The following is a 20,387-nucleotide window of genomic DNA, read 5'->3' on the forward strand; positions in this document are numbered from 1 at the left end:
TCTCTGTAGTGACAGTCACACACTCTGGCTCACATTACTGTTATCTTCTTCTTTTGTAAAATCCACCAATTACCTACTTTCCTTAATAATAAGCAATCAGAATTCCCATGAAGGTCCGGTCTGTTTGTCTAATTAATTGTACTGTTTTCAAAGCCACTTTCATCAGAAAATGTGTGTGTGTATTTTTCTTCTGTTGTCTAAAATTACTGTCCCCTTTATCTGTTAAAACTTTCTTGAATCACAACCTTCTTAAGTTTTTGCTTTAAAATTATATTCCTTTAAGATAGCATTTCTTTTCTCTTCTTAATTCCAAAAAGAAGGCCACTCACCACGTGTCTTTGTTTTTTTCCTGCCATTTGAAATATCTTTCTTAGGTTGTAAATTGATTATATCCAAAGGTGTTTAAGAAAGTGAGCTTTTTGCTCGTTAATAGGTCTGTAAAGGCTATGCAGCACTTTTGGTGTGTTGATATTCCCTCATCTCTCAAGCTGCTCCACTCATGATCAACCATAAGAAACTCAATTCCTGTGGTCCCCTCATGAGGAGCAGCTATCCAGAGTGCAAGTGGGCAATCCCCTGATTTCTCCTTCCTAGACATATTGAGAAGATGAACCTCCGAGAGTTTTGTGCTCACCCAGAAGCCTTTGTCTCTGCTTCAAGGTGCTAGATCTCTGGAAAAATGTTTTACAAGAAATCATTGGATTTTAAACACAAATGAAGAGGAAGAAAATGTGCTGTCTTTGTAAGGATAGCAATCACTTGATCTGTAAGATTTTTGTGTGTGTGTTCTTCCACTTGTTTTCTGAATTAACTGAGAACCCAGTAAAACAGTTTTTGAAACTATTAGTTGTGAGATGAGGTTGTTCCAGATTTCTGTTTGGAAGCAGTAGAATTCAGGCTATAAGTTGGTTCTTCTGGTAAGGCTAGGATTTTAAGGTGAAAATAACTATTTTGGATGATATCACAAACGACATTTATATCATCAAAGAAGAAGTATGAATGATTCATGTAAGAGGAAAATGTAAATATACTATTTCTAACTTGTGCAAAAATTATTTATTGAATTCTTTTTTTTAGAATTGACTTCTTAGTCCAACTAATAATAATAGATTTAGTAATAATAATTACATATTAAGTATGCTTAGGCCATCCAATAAGTATTTAATTACATTTTTCATAGTCTTCCTGTATATTGGATTCATTGTTTTAAGTGAACCTTGAATCATGTCCATTGTGCAAGTTTCGTTTACTATATAATATACACTTGAGAACCAGTTCATATGTTCAGAAAAATTCTCAATATGTGGACTGGTCACTGACCACAATAAAGATTTTTCTTCTTTTCAGTATGTCTAAGTTACACGCTGATCTGTTTCTATATTCCAGAGGCCCATGTGCCCCTCTCTTAAGTCCTAAATGGCTGAGTGTCTGATTATCAACTATCCAAGCAACCACCTTTTTCGTGAATGTAGAAACTGTTTGCTGAAGGATGAGACAAGCAGTTCCAGCTCTTAACCTCTTCCTTCTGTAGGTAGTGGCTTTCTCATGTATGAGAAGATGAGGAGGAAGGATGGGAAAAGGAAGGATTTAGACTGGGGTAGGATGTTGGAAGAAGGAAGCAGCTCTTCTGAGAGTACACTCCTCTATGCAGTTATTAATGATGACCCTGAGTATATTTTAATTACTGTTACTTAAACTTACTACAGGTAGTCTTCACTTAACGATGGTAATTGAGCCCTGAATTTCCGTTGCTAAGCCATGCGGTTGTAAAGTGAGCTTTACCCAGCTTCTTTGGCAATCATTTCTTCCACGTGGCTCCAGAACACTATCTTCTCAGAGCCTGCTGAGAAGATAGTGTAAGCTGAGAAGATAGCATAAGGTGAGAAGATAGTGTCCTGAAGGGAGCCACATGGAAGAAACAGAGATCGCCAGGTCCGAAAAGGACTCAGAAAGGCAGGCAGCTGCTTCTGCTTTTCCTGCAGAGGCTGAGTTAAAAAGGCAAAAGGTAGGTGCAGGGAACTGGGAGAGAAGGCAGCTGGGTGAAGAAATGCAGGCTGGGGACGGTGGGGCTTGCTATTGGCAGCCTCGCGCCCGCACAGGTGGGACGGGACGCCTTGCACAGCACGGGTGGGCTTTCCATCCCTAAGGCAGGTTGTAGGGCTTCCAAAAGGCAGAGATGGGGGAAGATAGTGGGTGGGGGGAGTTGAAGCACCCCTGCAGTCGTAAATGCGGGCTGCCTGCCAAGCACCCAAATTTTGATCACATGACTGGGGGGGTGCTGCTACAGTCATAATTACGGGCATCAGTCGTAAGGCCATTTTTTCAGCACCGTCGTAATTTCGAACTGTCGCTGAACGAATAGTCATTAAGTGAAGACTACCTGTATATAAGAGGAATATACATACATACCAAGGCATATCTGGATCAAAGTAGATGATTTTACGAAGTGGTATTGCACTAAAAAGCTTCCATTTTAAACTTACTGGACGTTTTTCAAACCTTGTTCTGCTGGTTACTATTTCTGAGTCATGAATAAATGACAAATGTGGAATGCTTCTAGAATACTTGGTTGCATTTATCACACCATATATCTTCTGCTCCTGAATATCATTTTTATTTCTGAGCTGATAAGAGCTTGTTAGTTAGCAAAGTAGCAGTCCTAAAGTCTGGCTCTCTAGTCAGGGCTAGTATAATTATTGTGTTAAGTAAGCTGGGCATCACAATCTGTTGGAGTTGGCAGCTATTATAAATGTAATGAAATACATAAAATAAATCTATAGATGGATAATTAAATGGTGGTAGAAGTATTATTGTTAAACAAACTAATATTGAACTTTTTTTGTCTGTGCCTTCGGGTCTGTGTTGACTCCTGGCGACTACCTGGACAAGACCCTGCAGGTTTTTGGCAAGGTTTTTCAGAAGTGGCTTGCCATTGCCTCCTTTCTAGGGCTGAGAGAGTGACTGGCCCAAGGTCACCCAACTGGCCTTGTGCCTAAGGCAGGACTAGAACTCATGTTCTCCTAGTTTCTAGCCTGATGCCTTAACCACTACACCACACTGGCTTCTTAATATGCACTTTACATGCACAAAAATGCACACACAGAGAGGCATACACACTGCATTCATCATCCAGATGCAAAGAACTGTGTGAGCATAAGATATCTTACATTATTTACAACACTATGTTCATCCTAACATCCATTTGTTTCTTTGAATTCACTTCCAATGTGTTACTGAATAAGACATCAGTTTCCAGGTGTGCACTTGGTTGTACATTCAATGTATACTCACTTCTGATTTAGGTAAGAAAATCTATGCTACAGCCAGGGGCAGTAGGGAGGGAAGTTCAAGAGAGAGAGAAAATATCTCTTCTTTGCCTTGCTTTTCTTCTCTTCCACATTTTATTTCCACAGATCCACATACGTAATTTGAAAACCAACATATAAAACAGCACAGTATCTTTTGATTTAAAATATTGCTATTTTTAAAGAGTAGCCCATGCTTTGAAAAGGGGGCTCAGTATAAGAAAAAAGAGGGCAAAGGTAATATAATTGTTTCCTTTCCTTTGTATCTATGTTTTTTTCATATGGGGAATCTCCATATATTGCATACTTTCTTGGAAAGAACGTGATAGATTCTGATTAAATAGAACTGCGACCCTGTAGAAAACTAGCAGGGAGCCGGAACAGTTCCTTGTCTGACTTCCAAAAGCCACCCAATATCTGGTGTTGATAGTTCTCCCTTACTAACAAGGAATATTCATGGTAGGAAAGTGTAGCAGGTAGACATTAACCTTACATTTTCAGAGGCTCCGTGGATTATAACATTGAAGAGGAAGAATGCTTTTGTCTTCTTATATAAAGAATTGGGTGGAGACATGACGATCACCTTTGCAAAAGGATTTTTTTTACAGCATTTAGAATCTGACAGCCCAGTCATTTCTCTCTCTCTCTCTCTCTCTCTCTCTCTCTCTCTCACTCTCTCTCTCTCACTCTCTCTCTCACACACACACACACACACACACACTAACACACTTGTGCTTAACTGCCAAATTGGTTTCTTGGAATGGTATACTGGACTTTTAGAATGTATCTTCTCAGAAGCTAGGACCCCTTTTCCTCATTAATCCTTCAAGAGCCCCAACCAATGTAATTCCAGTGTGCATACCTGCTACTCTATAGTATGTACAATATAGATCTACAAAAAAGTTGAGGTGTTTTGCAGGCCTTGATACTTCCCGATCTGCAAAAGACTACCATTTGAAAAAGAAATGAAAACCTTTATGACGTGAATAAAAATTCAAAAAACATAGTGCATTTAGTTTTAAACATAAAAGCTTACTACTGTATTGCACATATATTAGCATCCTACATATAGAGAGTGAAAAAAAATTAAGATGTAAAAAAGAATCCCAAAACAATTAAAGTAAAAAATGTTCTAGTAATTAACTATTATTTTTCACAAAACTAGTCTAATTATGTATCAGTCATGCTGAAATGAAAGGTCAACAACTACAGATGCATAATTTCCTTCTGATAGATTGCTGTTTGAAAATAGGTTTATGACAATTATGTGATTAATTTCCTTTTATTAAACAGCATTATGAAACTTCATGATGCATTCATCTGTTTATTACTGTTACTTTTCTGTTTAGTTTGAAATTAATGGTGAATGCAATATAAGCTGAATAAAAAATTCAGTTAGGTAAGCATTACCTTTTAAAATAGTCCCTGATTGCAGATTAATTGTATGGTGTCTGTGATATCTTGGTGATATATAATCATATCCATATCAAGCAAACTCACCCATTTGAAGATGTCTGCCAATTTACACTTCAAGTAATAGTGTGCTCTGAAATCTTTTTGATCTTCCTTTGTTCACATCCTTATCTTTAAGCTTTGGTACTTATATTATCAAATGTACTTCACATAATTATTATATGAGCTTTCATTCAGACTTCCACTGATGTGTTCAGTAACCTACCATAAGGTGTTCTTCAATGCTGTCCATAGTTTTTTGCATAGAAAATGAATGGCCTTTTTTGAGAAGTTCAAAACACAATAAAGATTTCTATGCAAGTTTTTTTTTTCAATATGTGGTTTTTGCATCCTTGAATAGCAATTGTCTTTATTAATTCCTCCCAATGAGCAAACATTCTATTTCAATTGTCAAATATAAGTTTGAGGAAGGAGAGGACATGTGAATGTATATTTATCAATCTTCTGGATTCTGAAGATTATGGGTAAAATAATGTTGGTGCTGATAGTCATTTAAGGGAAAGAGGGCCAAGAAGTTAATGTTCTACAAGACTAATAACTGATTGTTCATTAGTTTTAAAGCATGTATCTACTATTCTTCTAAATGGCTGAAAGTCAAATACATGTACCAAGCACACCATACATATACAAACAAACATCTATTTATCTATTACAGCAGACTTGAAGATTCTGAATTTGAACTCCCATGGCTTCACAATGAATGGGTGCTGGAGATTGTAGCTTAACAACATCTAGATGGCCAAAGGGTGGGCCATCCTGATGGAGTAGATCAACATTCTGTCAGCAAGACTTATCACTTGGGTGCCTTTACAATATGGCTATGCTGGCTGGGAGTTATAGCTCAGCAGTAGCTGATAGACCACAGTTAGGCAAAAGAAGCCAAAGGCATGAGATAAGAAAAAGAAATAGGTAAATCTAATTTACCCCAACACCATTCACTATACCTCTCCATACCTTTCTATCCTGGCAAACCTGTAATTTATTCTTTAAATTTCACTCCATCTATCCATGACATTTTGCTTTTCTGCTCCTTCTCAGTCAACTTAGGCTTTCTTCAAATTTTTGTTCTGCAACTTAATCCTCACTTATTCCCTCTATATGACCAAAATTCCTTTAAATGCTGCTTCTATACTCATAACTTACTTGTGTATCCATTCCACGTTCATTCATCTCCCATGAACAGAGGATCATGCTTTTACATAGCCATTTTCACTCATCTGAACATCCATTTTTCTACACTTCATTCATTCAGAAATTTGCACAATTTGTTCCAAAATCCCTGGTTCTTTCATTATCATTATAGCCCAGTGGCTGAGCATTTGATTGCAGATCATGAGGTCCCCAGTTAAAATCTTAGTGCACCTTTTCCTTTCCCCCTCAAGTCCTGCTGTGCTGCTTCATCATGGCAGGTTGGTGGAGTTCCTGAGACAGATGAGGAAAGAATACCAGAAGTAAGCAAGAGCATATATTCTCAGCGATTGACTAAAGACATGAAGGTCATCCCAGCTGCTCACTTTTATCAGGCACAGAGATATAGGAAGATGCTAGAGGCAGATGATCATTTCAGTGACAATAGTAAAGGCATCATTCATATTGCATCAAAGAAGGCAATGATAAAACACTCCTTCATTTTACACCTCCCCCAAAAAGCCCTGTAATTATACAATATAAAGTGATTGACGATATACTGCTGGATGGTGGGCTCCTCAGGTCCTCACATTTTTGTATACCTGGCCATTAAAAAAAAAAACTTCACCGAATGTCCCCTTCTGGTGGACTGTCCCTTAAGGCTGTGAATCTGAGTTTTTGCTACAGGGTGATACCTGTAATAAAGCAACTATTCTAAATAATCAAGTTTCTCTAAGTGTTAATCGCATAGACAAAATTTAAGAAAACCGTTTGGTTGGTATATGCATGATCTGGTAGATTTGTTCAGAGATAACATTTGTTTCATTATGACATTCAATTTTTTTATGATATAAATCACACTCCATTTTCGTATGATAAAATTTAAACACATGCCAATGTAGTCTGAAGAAAGATTTATTTCCAGAGTAAGAAATGTGCTGTCTTTGTGTTAGTAGGTATTGAGCAGATACCTCAAGGGAGAAAATAATAATAGAAACTGCTGATAAGTGTTAGAATTCAACATTCTTCTTTTAATTCGATGTGCTACAGAGGAAGATCATTCAGAGCACTAATGGTGTTTATGATGCAGCTAGATCAAAACCTTTGAGATATTTTCTTGCTGATATTGCCATATAGGAAAATAAAACCCAAAGCTGGAAAGACAGAATTACAGTGGGAACATGGGACATAAGAAGCATGAATATGGGAAAACTGAACTCAGTAAAAGTTAAAATAAATTGATTACACATTGACATCTTAGGTATCAGTAAATTAAAATGGACTGGAGTTGGATACTTTCAATCAGAAGATCATACTGTTTCCTACCCAGGACATGAAAAACAAAGAAGGAGCAGTGTTACTTTCATAGTTAGGAAGGATATACTGTAGCAAAGACTTACTTGGGTATAAAGCAGTCAATGACAGAATAATATCACTTAGACTTTGTGGATGCACCTTCAATATGACAATTATTCAAGTTCCAATAGAAAAGAATATATGTAGCTTGCTGGATTCTTGGAGCTCTCTGAGCTTGGTTGTTTTCTTGCAGACACTTCATTACCCAGCTAGGTAACATTATCAGTGCGAGGGAGAGTGAGGTTTGCTGGCTGTTTATACAGTATATAGTAGCTTGTCCTTTCAGTCCTTGATAGGGGTGTGACTTTCTCTGGAATTAGGGTATTGTTACTTCCCTGATTTTTTATCTGCTGTTGCTTGCTTATCTATAACTTGGTTGCTGGAGGGGATGTGTTCTAGGCTGTTCCCAGCTACTGATGGAGAAGAAGATGATGAGTTTTATGGTCAAGTTCAGTTTGAAATCAACAGAACATGCAAGCAAAAGGTGCTGCTTGTGCCTGGATACTGGAATGCCAAAGTTATAAATAGTAAGGAGAAAAATGTAGTTGGATTGTATGGCCTAGGAAGCTGAAATGATCAGTTTCTGCCAATCCAATAATTTCTTCATTGCTAACACAAACAAAACACCAGTGTACAAGGAGATCAACAGATGGAGTACGTAGAAATCAAATTGACTATATTATTGATAGGAGATGGAAGAGCTCAATTATAGCAACAAAGACATGGCCTGGGCTGACTGTGGAAGAAATCACAAATTGTTCAAGTTCAAGTTCCAAGTGGAGCTAATGCAGAAGAACCAAGCCAATCCAGGTTCCACAATGTGGTCTTGAGAATATACCTACTGTTTTCAAGGAAAATTGAAAATTGTTTTCATGTCCTCAACCACATTGATAGGGACCAGAGGAACTGTGGAATGAAATGAAAGAAGTTGTTAAGGATGAATGTTGAAAGAGACTTCCAAAGACCCAGAAACAGAAGAAAGTAGATGTTAGAACCAACGGTGGAAATTGCCAAGGAGGGAAGAGAAGCCAAGAAAGACGAAGATCTCAGAAAAAAAACTTAAACAATTTCAGAGAACTGTTAAAATAGGCAAGAAACAGTACTGTGATAATGTAAAGACACTGAAGATGGAAACAGACAGAAAAACAAGGAAAACGTTTCAAAAAAATCTCTATCTCAGGAGTTTCTAACTTTGAATTGGTATGCTGATGGGCAAGATCATAACTGACTCAAAGATCAGACAAAGATGGAAGGAATATACTGAAAATCTGTATAGTAGAGATGTCAACATCCAAGATACCTTAGACAATATTTCCTATTTACAAGATCTTCTAGTTCTAGAAGATGAAGTTAGATCAGCACTATAGTAATTACCAAGTTCGAAAGCCATAGCCTTTGAAAGAATATCTACAAAAACAGGCAAGCAATAGAAGAAGAATCAGTAAAGATTCTAACCAAACTATACCAACAAATCTGAAGGACGACACAGTGGCCAACAAATTGGAAGAGGTCAGTCGACATACCAATACCAAAGCAAGGAGATGTAACAGAATGTGCATACTATCATACAATATCCTTAATTTCATACGTAGCAAAATAATGTTTTGGATCATCCAACACAGATTAGAGCCCTAAGTGGAAAGGGAGATGCCAGATGGTCAAGCTGGTTTTGGAAAAAGGCACTTTCATTGTCTTCTTGTGAAACCTATACACAGGACATGGAAGCCACTGCCTGTACAGAATATGGAGAAATGGATTGGTTCCATGCTGACAAATGAGTGAGGCAAGGCTGTGTACTCTCTCCTTAGTTATACATGCTGGATTGGAAAAAGATAAACATGGTTTTAAAATTGAAGGAAGAAACATCAGTAATCTGAGCTAAGTTGATAACACTACTCTGACTGCTGAAAATGCAAATTATCTGGAAGCTCTAGTAATCTAAAATCAAGGAGCACAGTGAAAAAAAAATGGGACTAAGATTAAATATAAAGAAAACTTATCTAATGACAATAGGTACAGCAACCAGCTTTAGAATTAAAAATGAAGTTGCTGAAGTAAATAGCTTCTGCCTTTTGGGATCAGTTATCAACAGTATAGGAACCAGCAGACAGACTAGCACATGGAAAGATAAGACTGAAAAACCTTAGAAAAGATATTTGGATGCCATGACATGTCTATACCTACAAAGATCAGTTGTGTAGGTAATGGTTTTCCCTGTGTTGCACTATAAAAGAGGAAGTTGCACTTTGAAGAACCAGGATAGAAAGAATATTGATGCTTTTGAAATTTGGTGTTGGAGAAGACTTCTGAGAATACATGCATAACCAGGAAAACGAACAAATGAAACATAGAATAAATCCATTAAAAATTCTCACTTGAGGCACAAATTAACATGCTCAAATTTACACTTTGGACATATACAAGGACCTAGGTCTCTTGAGAAGTCTATAATGTTGGGAAATGTGGAAGGAAAGAGAAGACAACCAACAGCAAGGTGGATGGACATGGTTATAGTGCTGATGGACGTATCCATTATGGCCAGGAGGTCTATGTGGTCACTAAGAGTTTATACAGAATTGATGGCACATAATTAATCAACATGCAATTATGAGCAATCTAAGGATTCCTGTTTCAATAAGCACCCACAATAACCTAGATGAACCATACTTTCAGACACCCATTGTAGTCCTTTCATTCATTTATACTGACCTCCACTACCCATCATGGCTTTGATCAATCGAGGCTTTCACAGAACGTATTATAGTAATAGAGGTATAAATGAGGTTACCAGGCTTATACCAGTGCCACATGAAGCACCCTTACTCATGGTGAGAACAGTACAAATTCATTTTGGCACATTTTAGGCAGTATGCCAAAAGCAGAACCAAACCCCAGTTTTATGCCAAGCATGCTCACACTACCCTGTGCAAGGTACAATCTCTAATCTATTGACTATATCCCACCAAATTAATGGTACATGCATTAAGCATGCCAAATTTATACTGACATTTTAAAAATATTTATATTAACAGAAACCATAATCTAATCCTACTGCTCATAATTTTTCCTGAGATAGCCCTAGCAGAGTTTAGTAAAAGCAAAAAAAGTCAACTTACTTAGTTGCTTGTAATGGCCCATTGTTTTACAATCCTTATTCATATTTCTGCCTTTATAGTTGCTTCCATTTTTTTAAAAAAGTACTGTTAGTCTTTCATCATTAGCCTTTCTTAATTACATTAGTTGCCTTGATTGTTGATTGATTGATTGATTGATTGATTGATTGATTGATTGCAGTCAAGGAGACAGAATTGTTCCAAGTATTTTAACCCACTATGCTGCAGATTTGTATAACTGCACTTGTGTGCTGCTTAATTTTCAGCCTCCTTTCTAGCATTGAATTTCCTTTTTACATCATTCCTGTAAGTACACTAAAGTAATACTTTGAATGAGCTGTTTTTAATGACCCCCAAACTCTTTAGAATACATGACAAGTTAGACTTTGGGATATTTAGCTGTGACATAAAAAGACATTTATCTTCTCAGCCTATCAGATTTATTTTCACATTAATCGGGGAAGGTGCCCAATAACCTAGTTAAAACTTTTGATTTTCATTCCAGTCTCCTTGGATTTCATCCTCCTGAGTAACTTATGACCAAATTACATGTTTCATTAGAATAATGTGTAAATAAAAGCTCTTTCACCCTACTGTTTCCATTTCCCAGTTCCTCAAAATACAGTATGAAACATGCTAGAGTCATCACTGGCTGCTGACCTCAGAACATAGAGGAAAATGCTCTGTCAAATGAAAGGAGGCTAAGTGGCAGTTAAAATTAATGAAGGATTGAAAGCAAGGTAACAACAATCCCCACAAATGAGAAATAATTTACCAAAAGGACTGTAGAACTATACAGTTGTTCTGCATTCACATAGGTCAGAGAAAAACTAGTATTTTATGACCCAGCTTCCCAATATTGTCAACATCATGAAATGGGCAGGTGCACAGTTAATTTAGCTGCCACCCAAAGATCCATGTGGCCTAGAGGGTTTACTGCAATCTGGCTACGTAACAGTTCTCACTGTCATATAAGCATTTATGAATTACATGCTCCAGGTCACAATAGTTACCTTCTGCGTATCTGCTCTTCACTTATTTTGTAATTCTGGTTTGAAGTTAATTATTGATGATTATCAGTAATAGATGCATGCTTTCTCAGAAGTAAGGCCCACTGAATTCAGCACCTAGCCATACTGTGAAAAACAAAACAGAAATTTCTCCCCAGTTTTAAAACTGTTATGCAGCAATTTGGTTAAAAAACATCTTTTTTAAAAATTATCATGCTTATGCCATGTTCCAGGTCATATTCTATAAATTGCCTTCAGTCTTAACAGAATTCACAAATTTGGTGTGTGAAAACTTGGTTTGTAAGACCATATGGTTTTTATATGCCAGTCCATTTGATTACCCTCCATTTGATTACCCTCCGTAATGAATATGGTTTACTAGGGGCTTGATTAGGTCTCTGCTTCTGCTGGCTCCTTGGACAACAAAAACAATATGGCGGGATTACAATATCATTGCATATTTTAACTTTTTAAGATTTCTCAAAAGTGATGTCAACTGACCCTGGTGGTTTGTCACATTGATTTGTAAAACATTAATATCTTTTTTTAACCTCTTTGACGTGTCTTTGAAATAATATTTTTGTGTGGTACGTTTCCAAGTACCTACATACTGTACTTGCTTTCATACCTCTATATGCTCTCTTCTTGCTGGGTAAGCAAATTATACAAAATGCAGAAACTGAATAAGAAATGGTATATCAACATAACTGAAGCATGACAGAAGGAAAAGAAGAGGAAATCTAACTAAGTGTAGTTTACACCAACATCTTCAACACAATTCATTTCTTCATGCCTTTATATTTTTGCTTGTTTCCATCATGTGTATGCACTGATTCATGCATTGCTGATTCATCTCTAAATTTCTCACCTCTGCCTTCTTTGAGGAACTCATTACCTCTACCTCAATTATGACTTTCTCAGTCTTCCTCTGTTAGCTCTTTCACTCTTCCTTTGTATATTTGTTCTGCAACATGACCTTCATTTTTTCTATATGACCAGTGTACTACTTTTTTAATAATAATACTTATTTTTCAATTCAAATTGATATATTCATTATTTACCCTATCTCCCCTTTCTATATTACAGACAGTTCTCAAGGACCCCTTTCCCAGCAGATTCAATTTGCTTCTATGCTTCTCCTCACATATGCAACTCAACTCTCACTTCCATAAAACAAAGTGGGCAGAATCAGTCTGCTTTACTTCCATCATATAGTGTTCTTACCAGATTCAGCAATGAACTTTCAACTTCACATTCACAGAAAAACTTAATGATTCAAGCCTATTGATTTTACCATATACTTTTCTAAACCAATTAACATACAGTAACTTTCTTCCTCATATTCACACATTTTTCAGTGACCTGTTGAAAAGATTGGTCCGCATACCTCCCAGGATAAAGCTGCATTGGACTTCTCAAATTGTGGTTCATTGTCACTTTTCTTATTCTTTTCAACCAAAATTTTGCCAAACACATTTCCAGACATATTTAACAAACTAATCCCTCTGTAGTTTTTGCATCACTCCTGTTAATTTTCCTTTGTATGAGGGAATAATAGTAGCATTCTTGCAATCATGAGGCCATAAACAGTCTTTGCATATATATTGAACAAGTCATATAGCTCTATCCAACAATATGTATAAAATTAAGAAGTGATGCAAACTTTAATTTTAGTTCTTTTTTCCTCTATTGTTCATACAGCACTCATTTTATATGTTTATTGCCTTGTACAACTTCGTTTTGCTGGATTCCAGTGCAATAATGTAGTTGAAGTGTTGGATTTGGACTGTGGAATTCCAGGTTCAAATCCACATTTGACTATGGAGCTAACTTGCTGCATTTGGGCCAGTTGTTCTTTATCAACCTCACCTCCCTGCAGGGATACAGTAGTGTAGGGATTCAAGATGGGGTCTAAATGCAATAAATGAAAAAAAACTTATTTTTTTATAATTTTTTTCTGTAGAGTAAGTTTTTGTATCTTTGTCACCCACTTCGATTAGACAAATGGATCATCTTGTTCTCTAGCCCAAAGGTAACTGGCATTCACAAGTGCATTGCTTCTAAACCTGGAGGTTATGCTTAGCTGTTGGAACATAATAACCTTAGAAGGACATCTCCACTTAATTTTTAATCTTTTTTTTTAAGTCCTTCAAACCAGTTCTATCATGCTTCTCCCCACAGAAAATGTCTTCTAAAGTAAAGACTCTTATTAGGAAATAGACTAAACACTACAGTAGCACAATCATTTTGTTGTTGTTGTGTAGTTTTTCCCTTGGCTTTGTGTTATTCCTTACTTGCCTTTTCACTGGGTTCTGGGGCTGTTTTTTGGCACCTAACCATTTGCTCTCTAGAGCCCTTCTTGGCTTACCTTACTGTCTTTTTGCATTTGCTTGCCAGAATTTGTGTTCTTTATTATAATTTTTATTATAATTATAATAAATTACAACTTTATTATAATTTTTCTTTATTCAGGAAGACATTCCTGCCCCCCACTTAAAACATCTGATTAAGGGTGTTAATATGCAGCAGGACATGTTCATGTATATTTTATATAGTGTTGGATACATCATTGCTGTCCACACATTGTTCCCTTTATGGTGCAAAATAGAGGAGGGAGCACATGGTATCCTACTTACCAGCTCTCTCCTGCTGCTGTTACGTACAGAAAAGGGTTAAAGCTGGAACAACCAAAGGTCATTCTCTTTGGGACTGTCCATGCTATTTACCCTTTAAGGATGGTTTCCAGTCACTCTGGGAAAGTTCTGTGCCTCTTGATGTAGAGACATAGATAATGTACAGTAAATTCTGGCCTATTCATATTTCTCTCTCTCCCTTTTATCTACTTTTGCCAGTTAACTATTTTTAATGTTTGCTGATGTTTAATAAATAAGCATCAAGCTATATTTTTTGCTAGCTGAACAGAATCTGCTTGCTTTGATTTGGATATAGTGATTGACTTGAAGTGTGCTGGGTGCAAACCCAATTGTACATTACTCCCAGTAATTTCCCCTCATGTTTCTTGTAGAAGATTTTAAATATTCTTGATGGATTAAGTCTTACTTTGTGTATTTTTAACTTCTGTTTATTAGACAGAAATTAAAGCTCATTGTCAGGACATAGTTTTGCATATTTACAGTGCAAAATTCATTCCAGTCCCCCCCATCTCCAGTTGGGTTTCAGGAGCAGGAGCAGAAATAAGTTAATAATTACAATTTGGGCCATGCGGGCCCACAAAGTGTAGTTGTTGTTGTTGTTGTTATTGTTATTATTATTATTTTTGCTTTTTTCCCCCCAGAAATTCCCTCTTTGAATTAAGTATGACTGTTATTAGACTTTCTGGGCAGTTTTCCATTCACATAGATTTTGAATTGGACCAATATATTGGTCACTGTTTCCAAATGGTTTGAGACATCTTATACAGTTATTGCTAAAGGAGCTTATTTTTATGCACCTAGTAAAAGTTAAAATATTCCATAACAAAATGGAGAATAAAAATAATCTCTTGTGACAAGTTTTCCCCCCTGTCTGGTTATCTGCAAAGTGTACGCCCATTGTCAGTTTAACAGGGTACTGCTTGTATAAACATTCTTGTTTCGCCTGTTCCATGTAATAGTTTCTTGTATCGTATTTCTTCTGACCCCGCTATCTGAAACCAATTATAGGAGATCCATTTGGGCTGCATCTATTTTCATAAGAAGCCCAGGCAGCAGAGATGAATATCAACATCAAATATGATTCTGAGTGCTTTGTTATTTATGTTTCAGAGAGATTTTGTAGCCTTCAGCTCTCAAGAATGTGTCATGCTGTGCTGTTTATACATTGAAGATATTAATGACCATAGATGTCATTTTTCATTTTAACATCTCAAATGCAACAGGCTGATAGGTTAAACATTCCTGTTTTTAACAGAACAATATGAGTGACATCTGTTTCCGTTTAGAAAAAAAGGAAAGGAAAAAACATTATCTTTAAAAAGAAGAAAATAATCTTTATACATTAAGAAGAAACTTCGCTTAATTGTTTTTTTTAAACTGTATACTTTATTAGACATTCCTAAAATAGGTAGAATTGGAGCACATGAATATGCGTGTGAATATAAAAATGTGATTGTGTATACAGACATAATTTCAGTATCTTTGGGATTCAAATTTTATACAGATTCATACAATTGATAGATTGATAACAGTGTAATCTATACCTTCTCAGGAAAAAGCCTCACTAACATTAGTGGGGCATTTTCCCTGGTAAGTAGGTCTCAGATCACAGCTTTAAGTGATTCCATTTATTTGTATTTTGCTTCTAACTTTAGAAGGCAGTGAATGTTCTCACATACATATTTTCACAATAATTTGCAAAAAAAGTACAACTGAAATCTGAGTATTCTTTAATATTATGAATACCTGTGGTTATAATCTTTACTTATTTCTGAATTCTTAATAATTTATTTTATCATAATTTCTGTATCTTTACTCAATTAAATTACACTATTAAAAATCATTTAAACTATTCTAAAAAAAAAAACTTTTAAAAGCTGCTCTGACTTGTTGCTCATTTAAACAACAAATCCATAACAAATCTGAACAACTGTTTTTCCTAGTTAGAAAATTGTTTTACAGGATAAAGATATTTCATATGTGTTGGCAGAACTTTAAATTTTGTCCCAAAAATTCACACACTAAGCTCCAGCAAATTCCATGCATCATTCATAACTAATACAATATCTTAAATACTCCCATATCAAATAGTGCCAACAACAATTTTCTTTTTAAAAATAAAATTGCATGCATCTAAGAAGTGAAATGTCAGTCATTACAATGGAAAGCCTGTGATACGTTTCTGAAGAATAAGAAGTGTTATTAGTATCCATTACCCAGTAAAATATACAAGTAGTTACTATTTCTGCAGTATCCTATACGTGAGCAAACGCATAGCATGCAAAAGGTCCCCTGCTGTCTTCAGGTACAATCCTGACAGAAGCCCTGCACTACCATTCACAGTCAATGTAGATAGTAGAAATACACCATTAGTCTAACTTGCTGCATGACAATTTTCCTTTTATGCATGTGCCATAGAGTCCCATTTTCACTTTTTATGAGCCTTATCATGTTTTATAATGGGTGGAAATTATCTTTCTTCAAGGTGATGGTATACAGAAGTGTGAACTCTGTCTCCAATAAAAGTATCTGACTTTTCACAAGGGCAAGTCATACTCTGGTGTTCTCATGTAGTGACTTCTATGGGTATGTGCATTATATTTTCTAAAGATTCATATTTTTGAAGAATTTTGAGGAGAAATCTGCAATTTGTAAATAGCCTACAGCCCAACTAGTATTGCTGGATGTGGAAGGTGAAAGGTCCCCTGTGCAAGCACCAAGTCATGTCTGACCCTTTGGGGGGGGCGCCGCTTTCGCGACATTTTCTTGGCAGACTATAGAGCAGGGTAGTTTGCCATTGCCTTCCCCAGTCGTCACCTTCCCCAGCAAGCTGGTACTCATTTTAGCAACCTCGGAAGGGTGGAAGCCTGAATTGACCTGAGCCAGCTACCCAGAGAGAATCCAGCTTCCACTGGGATCGAACCCGGGTCGTGGGGAGAGTTTCGGTTGCAATGCTACCGCTCTGCGCCACACGAGGCTCCATGTATATTGCTGGATAGGTTCCCTGAAAATCTAGTTTGGGAATGCATATTTTTATTATTCCTCTCTAGAACAAATGCCCACACCCTCCCCATGTCAATTTTAATCATAATGTGAAATTTCATATGCATCATCATTAACATTAATTTTGTCATATATCATAAATATATTGTTTGGACTATATTAGCAGATTTTGATTCTGAGAAACCAAACTTATGTATGCAAATTATAAATACACTAATGCCAACATAATTTCAACATCATTCAATTTAATAAATGATTGCTAACACAACTCAGAAGGTGACTTGGTACTGTATAGGCTCGGAAGTCAAAGGGAGCTGTCTATCTTTTACTTCCCTCATTTTGTCAACAGAATCCTCTCTAAGAAATGAACGGTGTTTAGATTTAAGCAAAAGTAGGTGCTACATATAGAATTCAAAAAGTTACAACTTTTTCATTCATTTGTCCCTGCTTATCTATAATTACCTGGAAATCATAACAAAACAGGATTTTGTGGAAATCTTTGTGCCTGTGCTGAAAGGAGAGGTATGTTCTTCAGACTGGTATTAATGCCTTTTACAAGGAGACAAATCTGTGTTCTTAGGAGCTGGTGATAGAGCATGTAGCTTGTTTACTTTGGTTTGTTGTGTCTGCCTGCTTTTTCAGAAAACTTGGATGGAGCCAGACTGTAGCAGCCCTCTCTCTGTCTTTCCATAATTGATCAGGGGACAACTGCTTTCCCTGAGGGTTAAGACGTGGCAACTTTTTCTGTTTGCTCAGCATCTCAATGCAGTAGTTCAAACATTGTTCACACCAGCTGGCAGTGTAATGCCATATGCACATCTTGTCAAAGCAACTGTTGTCATGGATACTAGAAACTACCTTAAAAACCATCTCATTTGCGTCTAATCAAAACTACCTTTCTTTATCAGTTTGGTGACAATTTTTAGAGTGAATACAATCCTGGTAATAATATCTCTGTATTGTGAATTGCTCTCTCAGTGTCCTAGTACTTTGTAGAAAAAGCTTAATATTTTATAGCTTAATTTTGGAATTCTAAAGTTGTAACCACTACATTTGTTTAAAGTTAATACTTTTTCTAGTAGCTGGCATAGCTCCATATAGTTCTGCTGTTCAAGTTTTACTTTACTTAATTCAAATGAACAGATTTAAATACTGTATTTTGATTACAATGCTATCACCTACAGAAGCTAATCTGATTGGCTAAGTAGTGATTTCTTTGTTCTCAGAGTTTACTAAGAATGCAAATGAAAGCCACTTAATTTTATTTGGCATTAAAACTCCACTTTATTTTGTCAAATGAGAAATTTCTCTTTGAATTGTAAGTATAAAAAACGGTTTTTAATCTTCAGTGAATATCCTTCTTAATTCACTTTCAAGATAATCTGATGTTGATTCGTCAAATTTAATTACAGCTTCCGGTAACACTTGAAGTCTACTGCTTTTGCTTAAAACTGTAATGTGAAAATGCAAATTGAATGATGATTTACAAGGGTGTGAGCATTTTAGCTGAACTCTTAAAGACAAGTTCCTTGTGGAGATGAGGCTATTGATGCAGTTTATGATTTTTCCTCTTCAAGCACTTTATACAAATTAATGCTATTTCCTTGAGGATTTGTTGCACATATATACTTTTTTCTCAAAATCTGGTATATGTACTATCTGTGGATTTTTATTGCTGTGTTTAAAGAATATGCATTTTGGGTTTACAAAGGAGAAGGCAATTTTGCTTGAAAATTAGCATTAGGTAAGTTGCAACTAAAACGTTTTCAACAAAATGCGTTAACTTTTATTTATTTCCATTTTGTCTTAACTTTCAGGCATTGCAGGCAGCCAGGCAGCTGCTTTTACAACAACAGACAAGTGGGCTAAAATCGCCTAAAAACAGTGATAAACAGAGACCACTACAGGTTAGTAAAGCATCTTTACATCTTAAGCATAATTTCTAAAGAAGAGCATTCATGCACACTTAACGTAATGTGTCTACACAACTATAACTTTCTGCTTATGTACAAAATGCTTTGTCTTATATATTGGTAATGTAATTAATTAAGAAAGATCACTATATAATAGTAGGTATCCCTTTTAAATTACTTTGTAGTAGCTTAAAAGGTTGCACAGATGTAAGCAGAACAAGCTTCAGTCTACTATGCCAACCACCGTTCTACAGATACTACAGTATATCTGGAGAAGTTGTGCACATTGTTATTGTAAACAGTTTAAAATAAACTGATAAATTTATAACAATGAAATAAATGATGATCTGAATATGCAAAGAGCAAGCCTTTTTGCTATTCTGCATCATATTGCATTGGTTATGTATTTAGGATCTCTCCCTTTCCTCTTTCCAAATATGGTGTTAAAAATCTGAAAAGGATTTTTATCACATATTTATTCATAACCTATATGAATTATTAAACATTTATAATATGTAAAAGAAGTGACTATACAGTTTATACACCTAAAATCTAAGATTGAATCTTGTACTAATGCTTAATATTTACTTTCTGATGCTTATTAAAAGAATGGAAATAGGCTTTGCTAATAAGAGCTACTTCTAACTTGTTTTATTTGAAACAAATATTTGATATCTCACTGTTGATGTTTCTTAAGTTGTGCATGTGTGTATTTTGGGGAGTGAAAGTAATGGTGCTCTTCCCCTCACAATGACCCATAATTCTTTCTAGGGTTTTTTTTTAAATAAGCACAAGATTTTTGTTTTAATAATACTTCTTTGAGTAAATACTACTTTTATTTTCTTTAAATCAATGACTGCTTGAAATACTACAAATTCTACATATGCTGCTCCAAAGTGCTACCCGTGGCATTTGAAACGTTTGGACACGCCCCCTTCCCTTTGTCAGCTCGAATTGGGAAGTTAATTTTTTTATGCCCAAGTCCTATATACCAGTTGCTTGGGAGGGTAGATATATGGGGAGCTTTATGCAATTTGGATGCTATTTCATGGAGAGTTGCTAAATATTTATCCTCATTATATGATCGTCATGATATGATCTTGATATTATGAAAGGTGATTTTCACTTTTTACTAAGGGAGATCTAATATTTTCCAAGTATATTGGGGGAGTTAGGGATGAAATCAGCAAATTTTGTAGGGTTGAATCCCACACAGAATTCTTCCAAAAAAATCACTTCTGCAACTATTGTGTTTTCCTAGGACAATTATTTCTCCTAGGTTCAGCACCATTTATCTTCTTGTCTTATGGATGAATCACATGGATGATCTTACCCAACCGTGCAATGAGTAGGATTTTGTCAAAATGCTGCTCAGAGACATTTGGTTACATAATATTGCCACTGAAATTTCAAGGAATACTGAATATGTGGT

At 35.9% G+C, this 20,387-nt stretch overlaps 1 protein-coding gene across 2 annotated transcripts in view; it reads left to right on the forward strand.

Annotated features, from left to right (window-relative positions):
• The window catches only part of FOXP2 (forkhead box P2), a 331,388-nt gene that overhangs the window by 174,285 nt on the left and 136,716 nt on the right, over positions 1 to 20,387 (forward strand). For both annotated transcript variants that reach the window (XM_063309468.1, XM_063309469.1), the window contains exon 3: positions 18,860 to 18,949. In XM_063309468.1, the coding sequence (XP_063165538.1) occupies positions 18,860 to 18,949 (90 nt within the window). The remainder of the gene's footprint in view (positions 1 to 18,859; positions 18,950 to 20,387) is intronic.

This window comes from Candoia aspera, chromosome 7 (assembly GCF_035149785.1).
Source record: "Candoia aspera isolate rCanAsp1 chromosome 7, rCanAsp1.hap2, whole genome shotgun sequence".
Lineage (NCBI taxonomy): Eukaryota > Metazoa > Chordata > Lepidosauria > Squamata > Boidae > Candoia > Candoia aspera.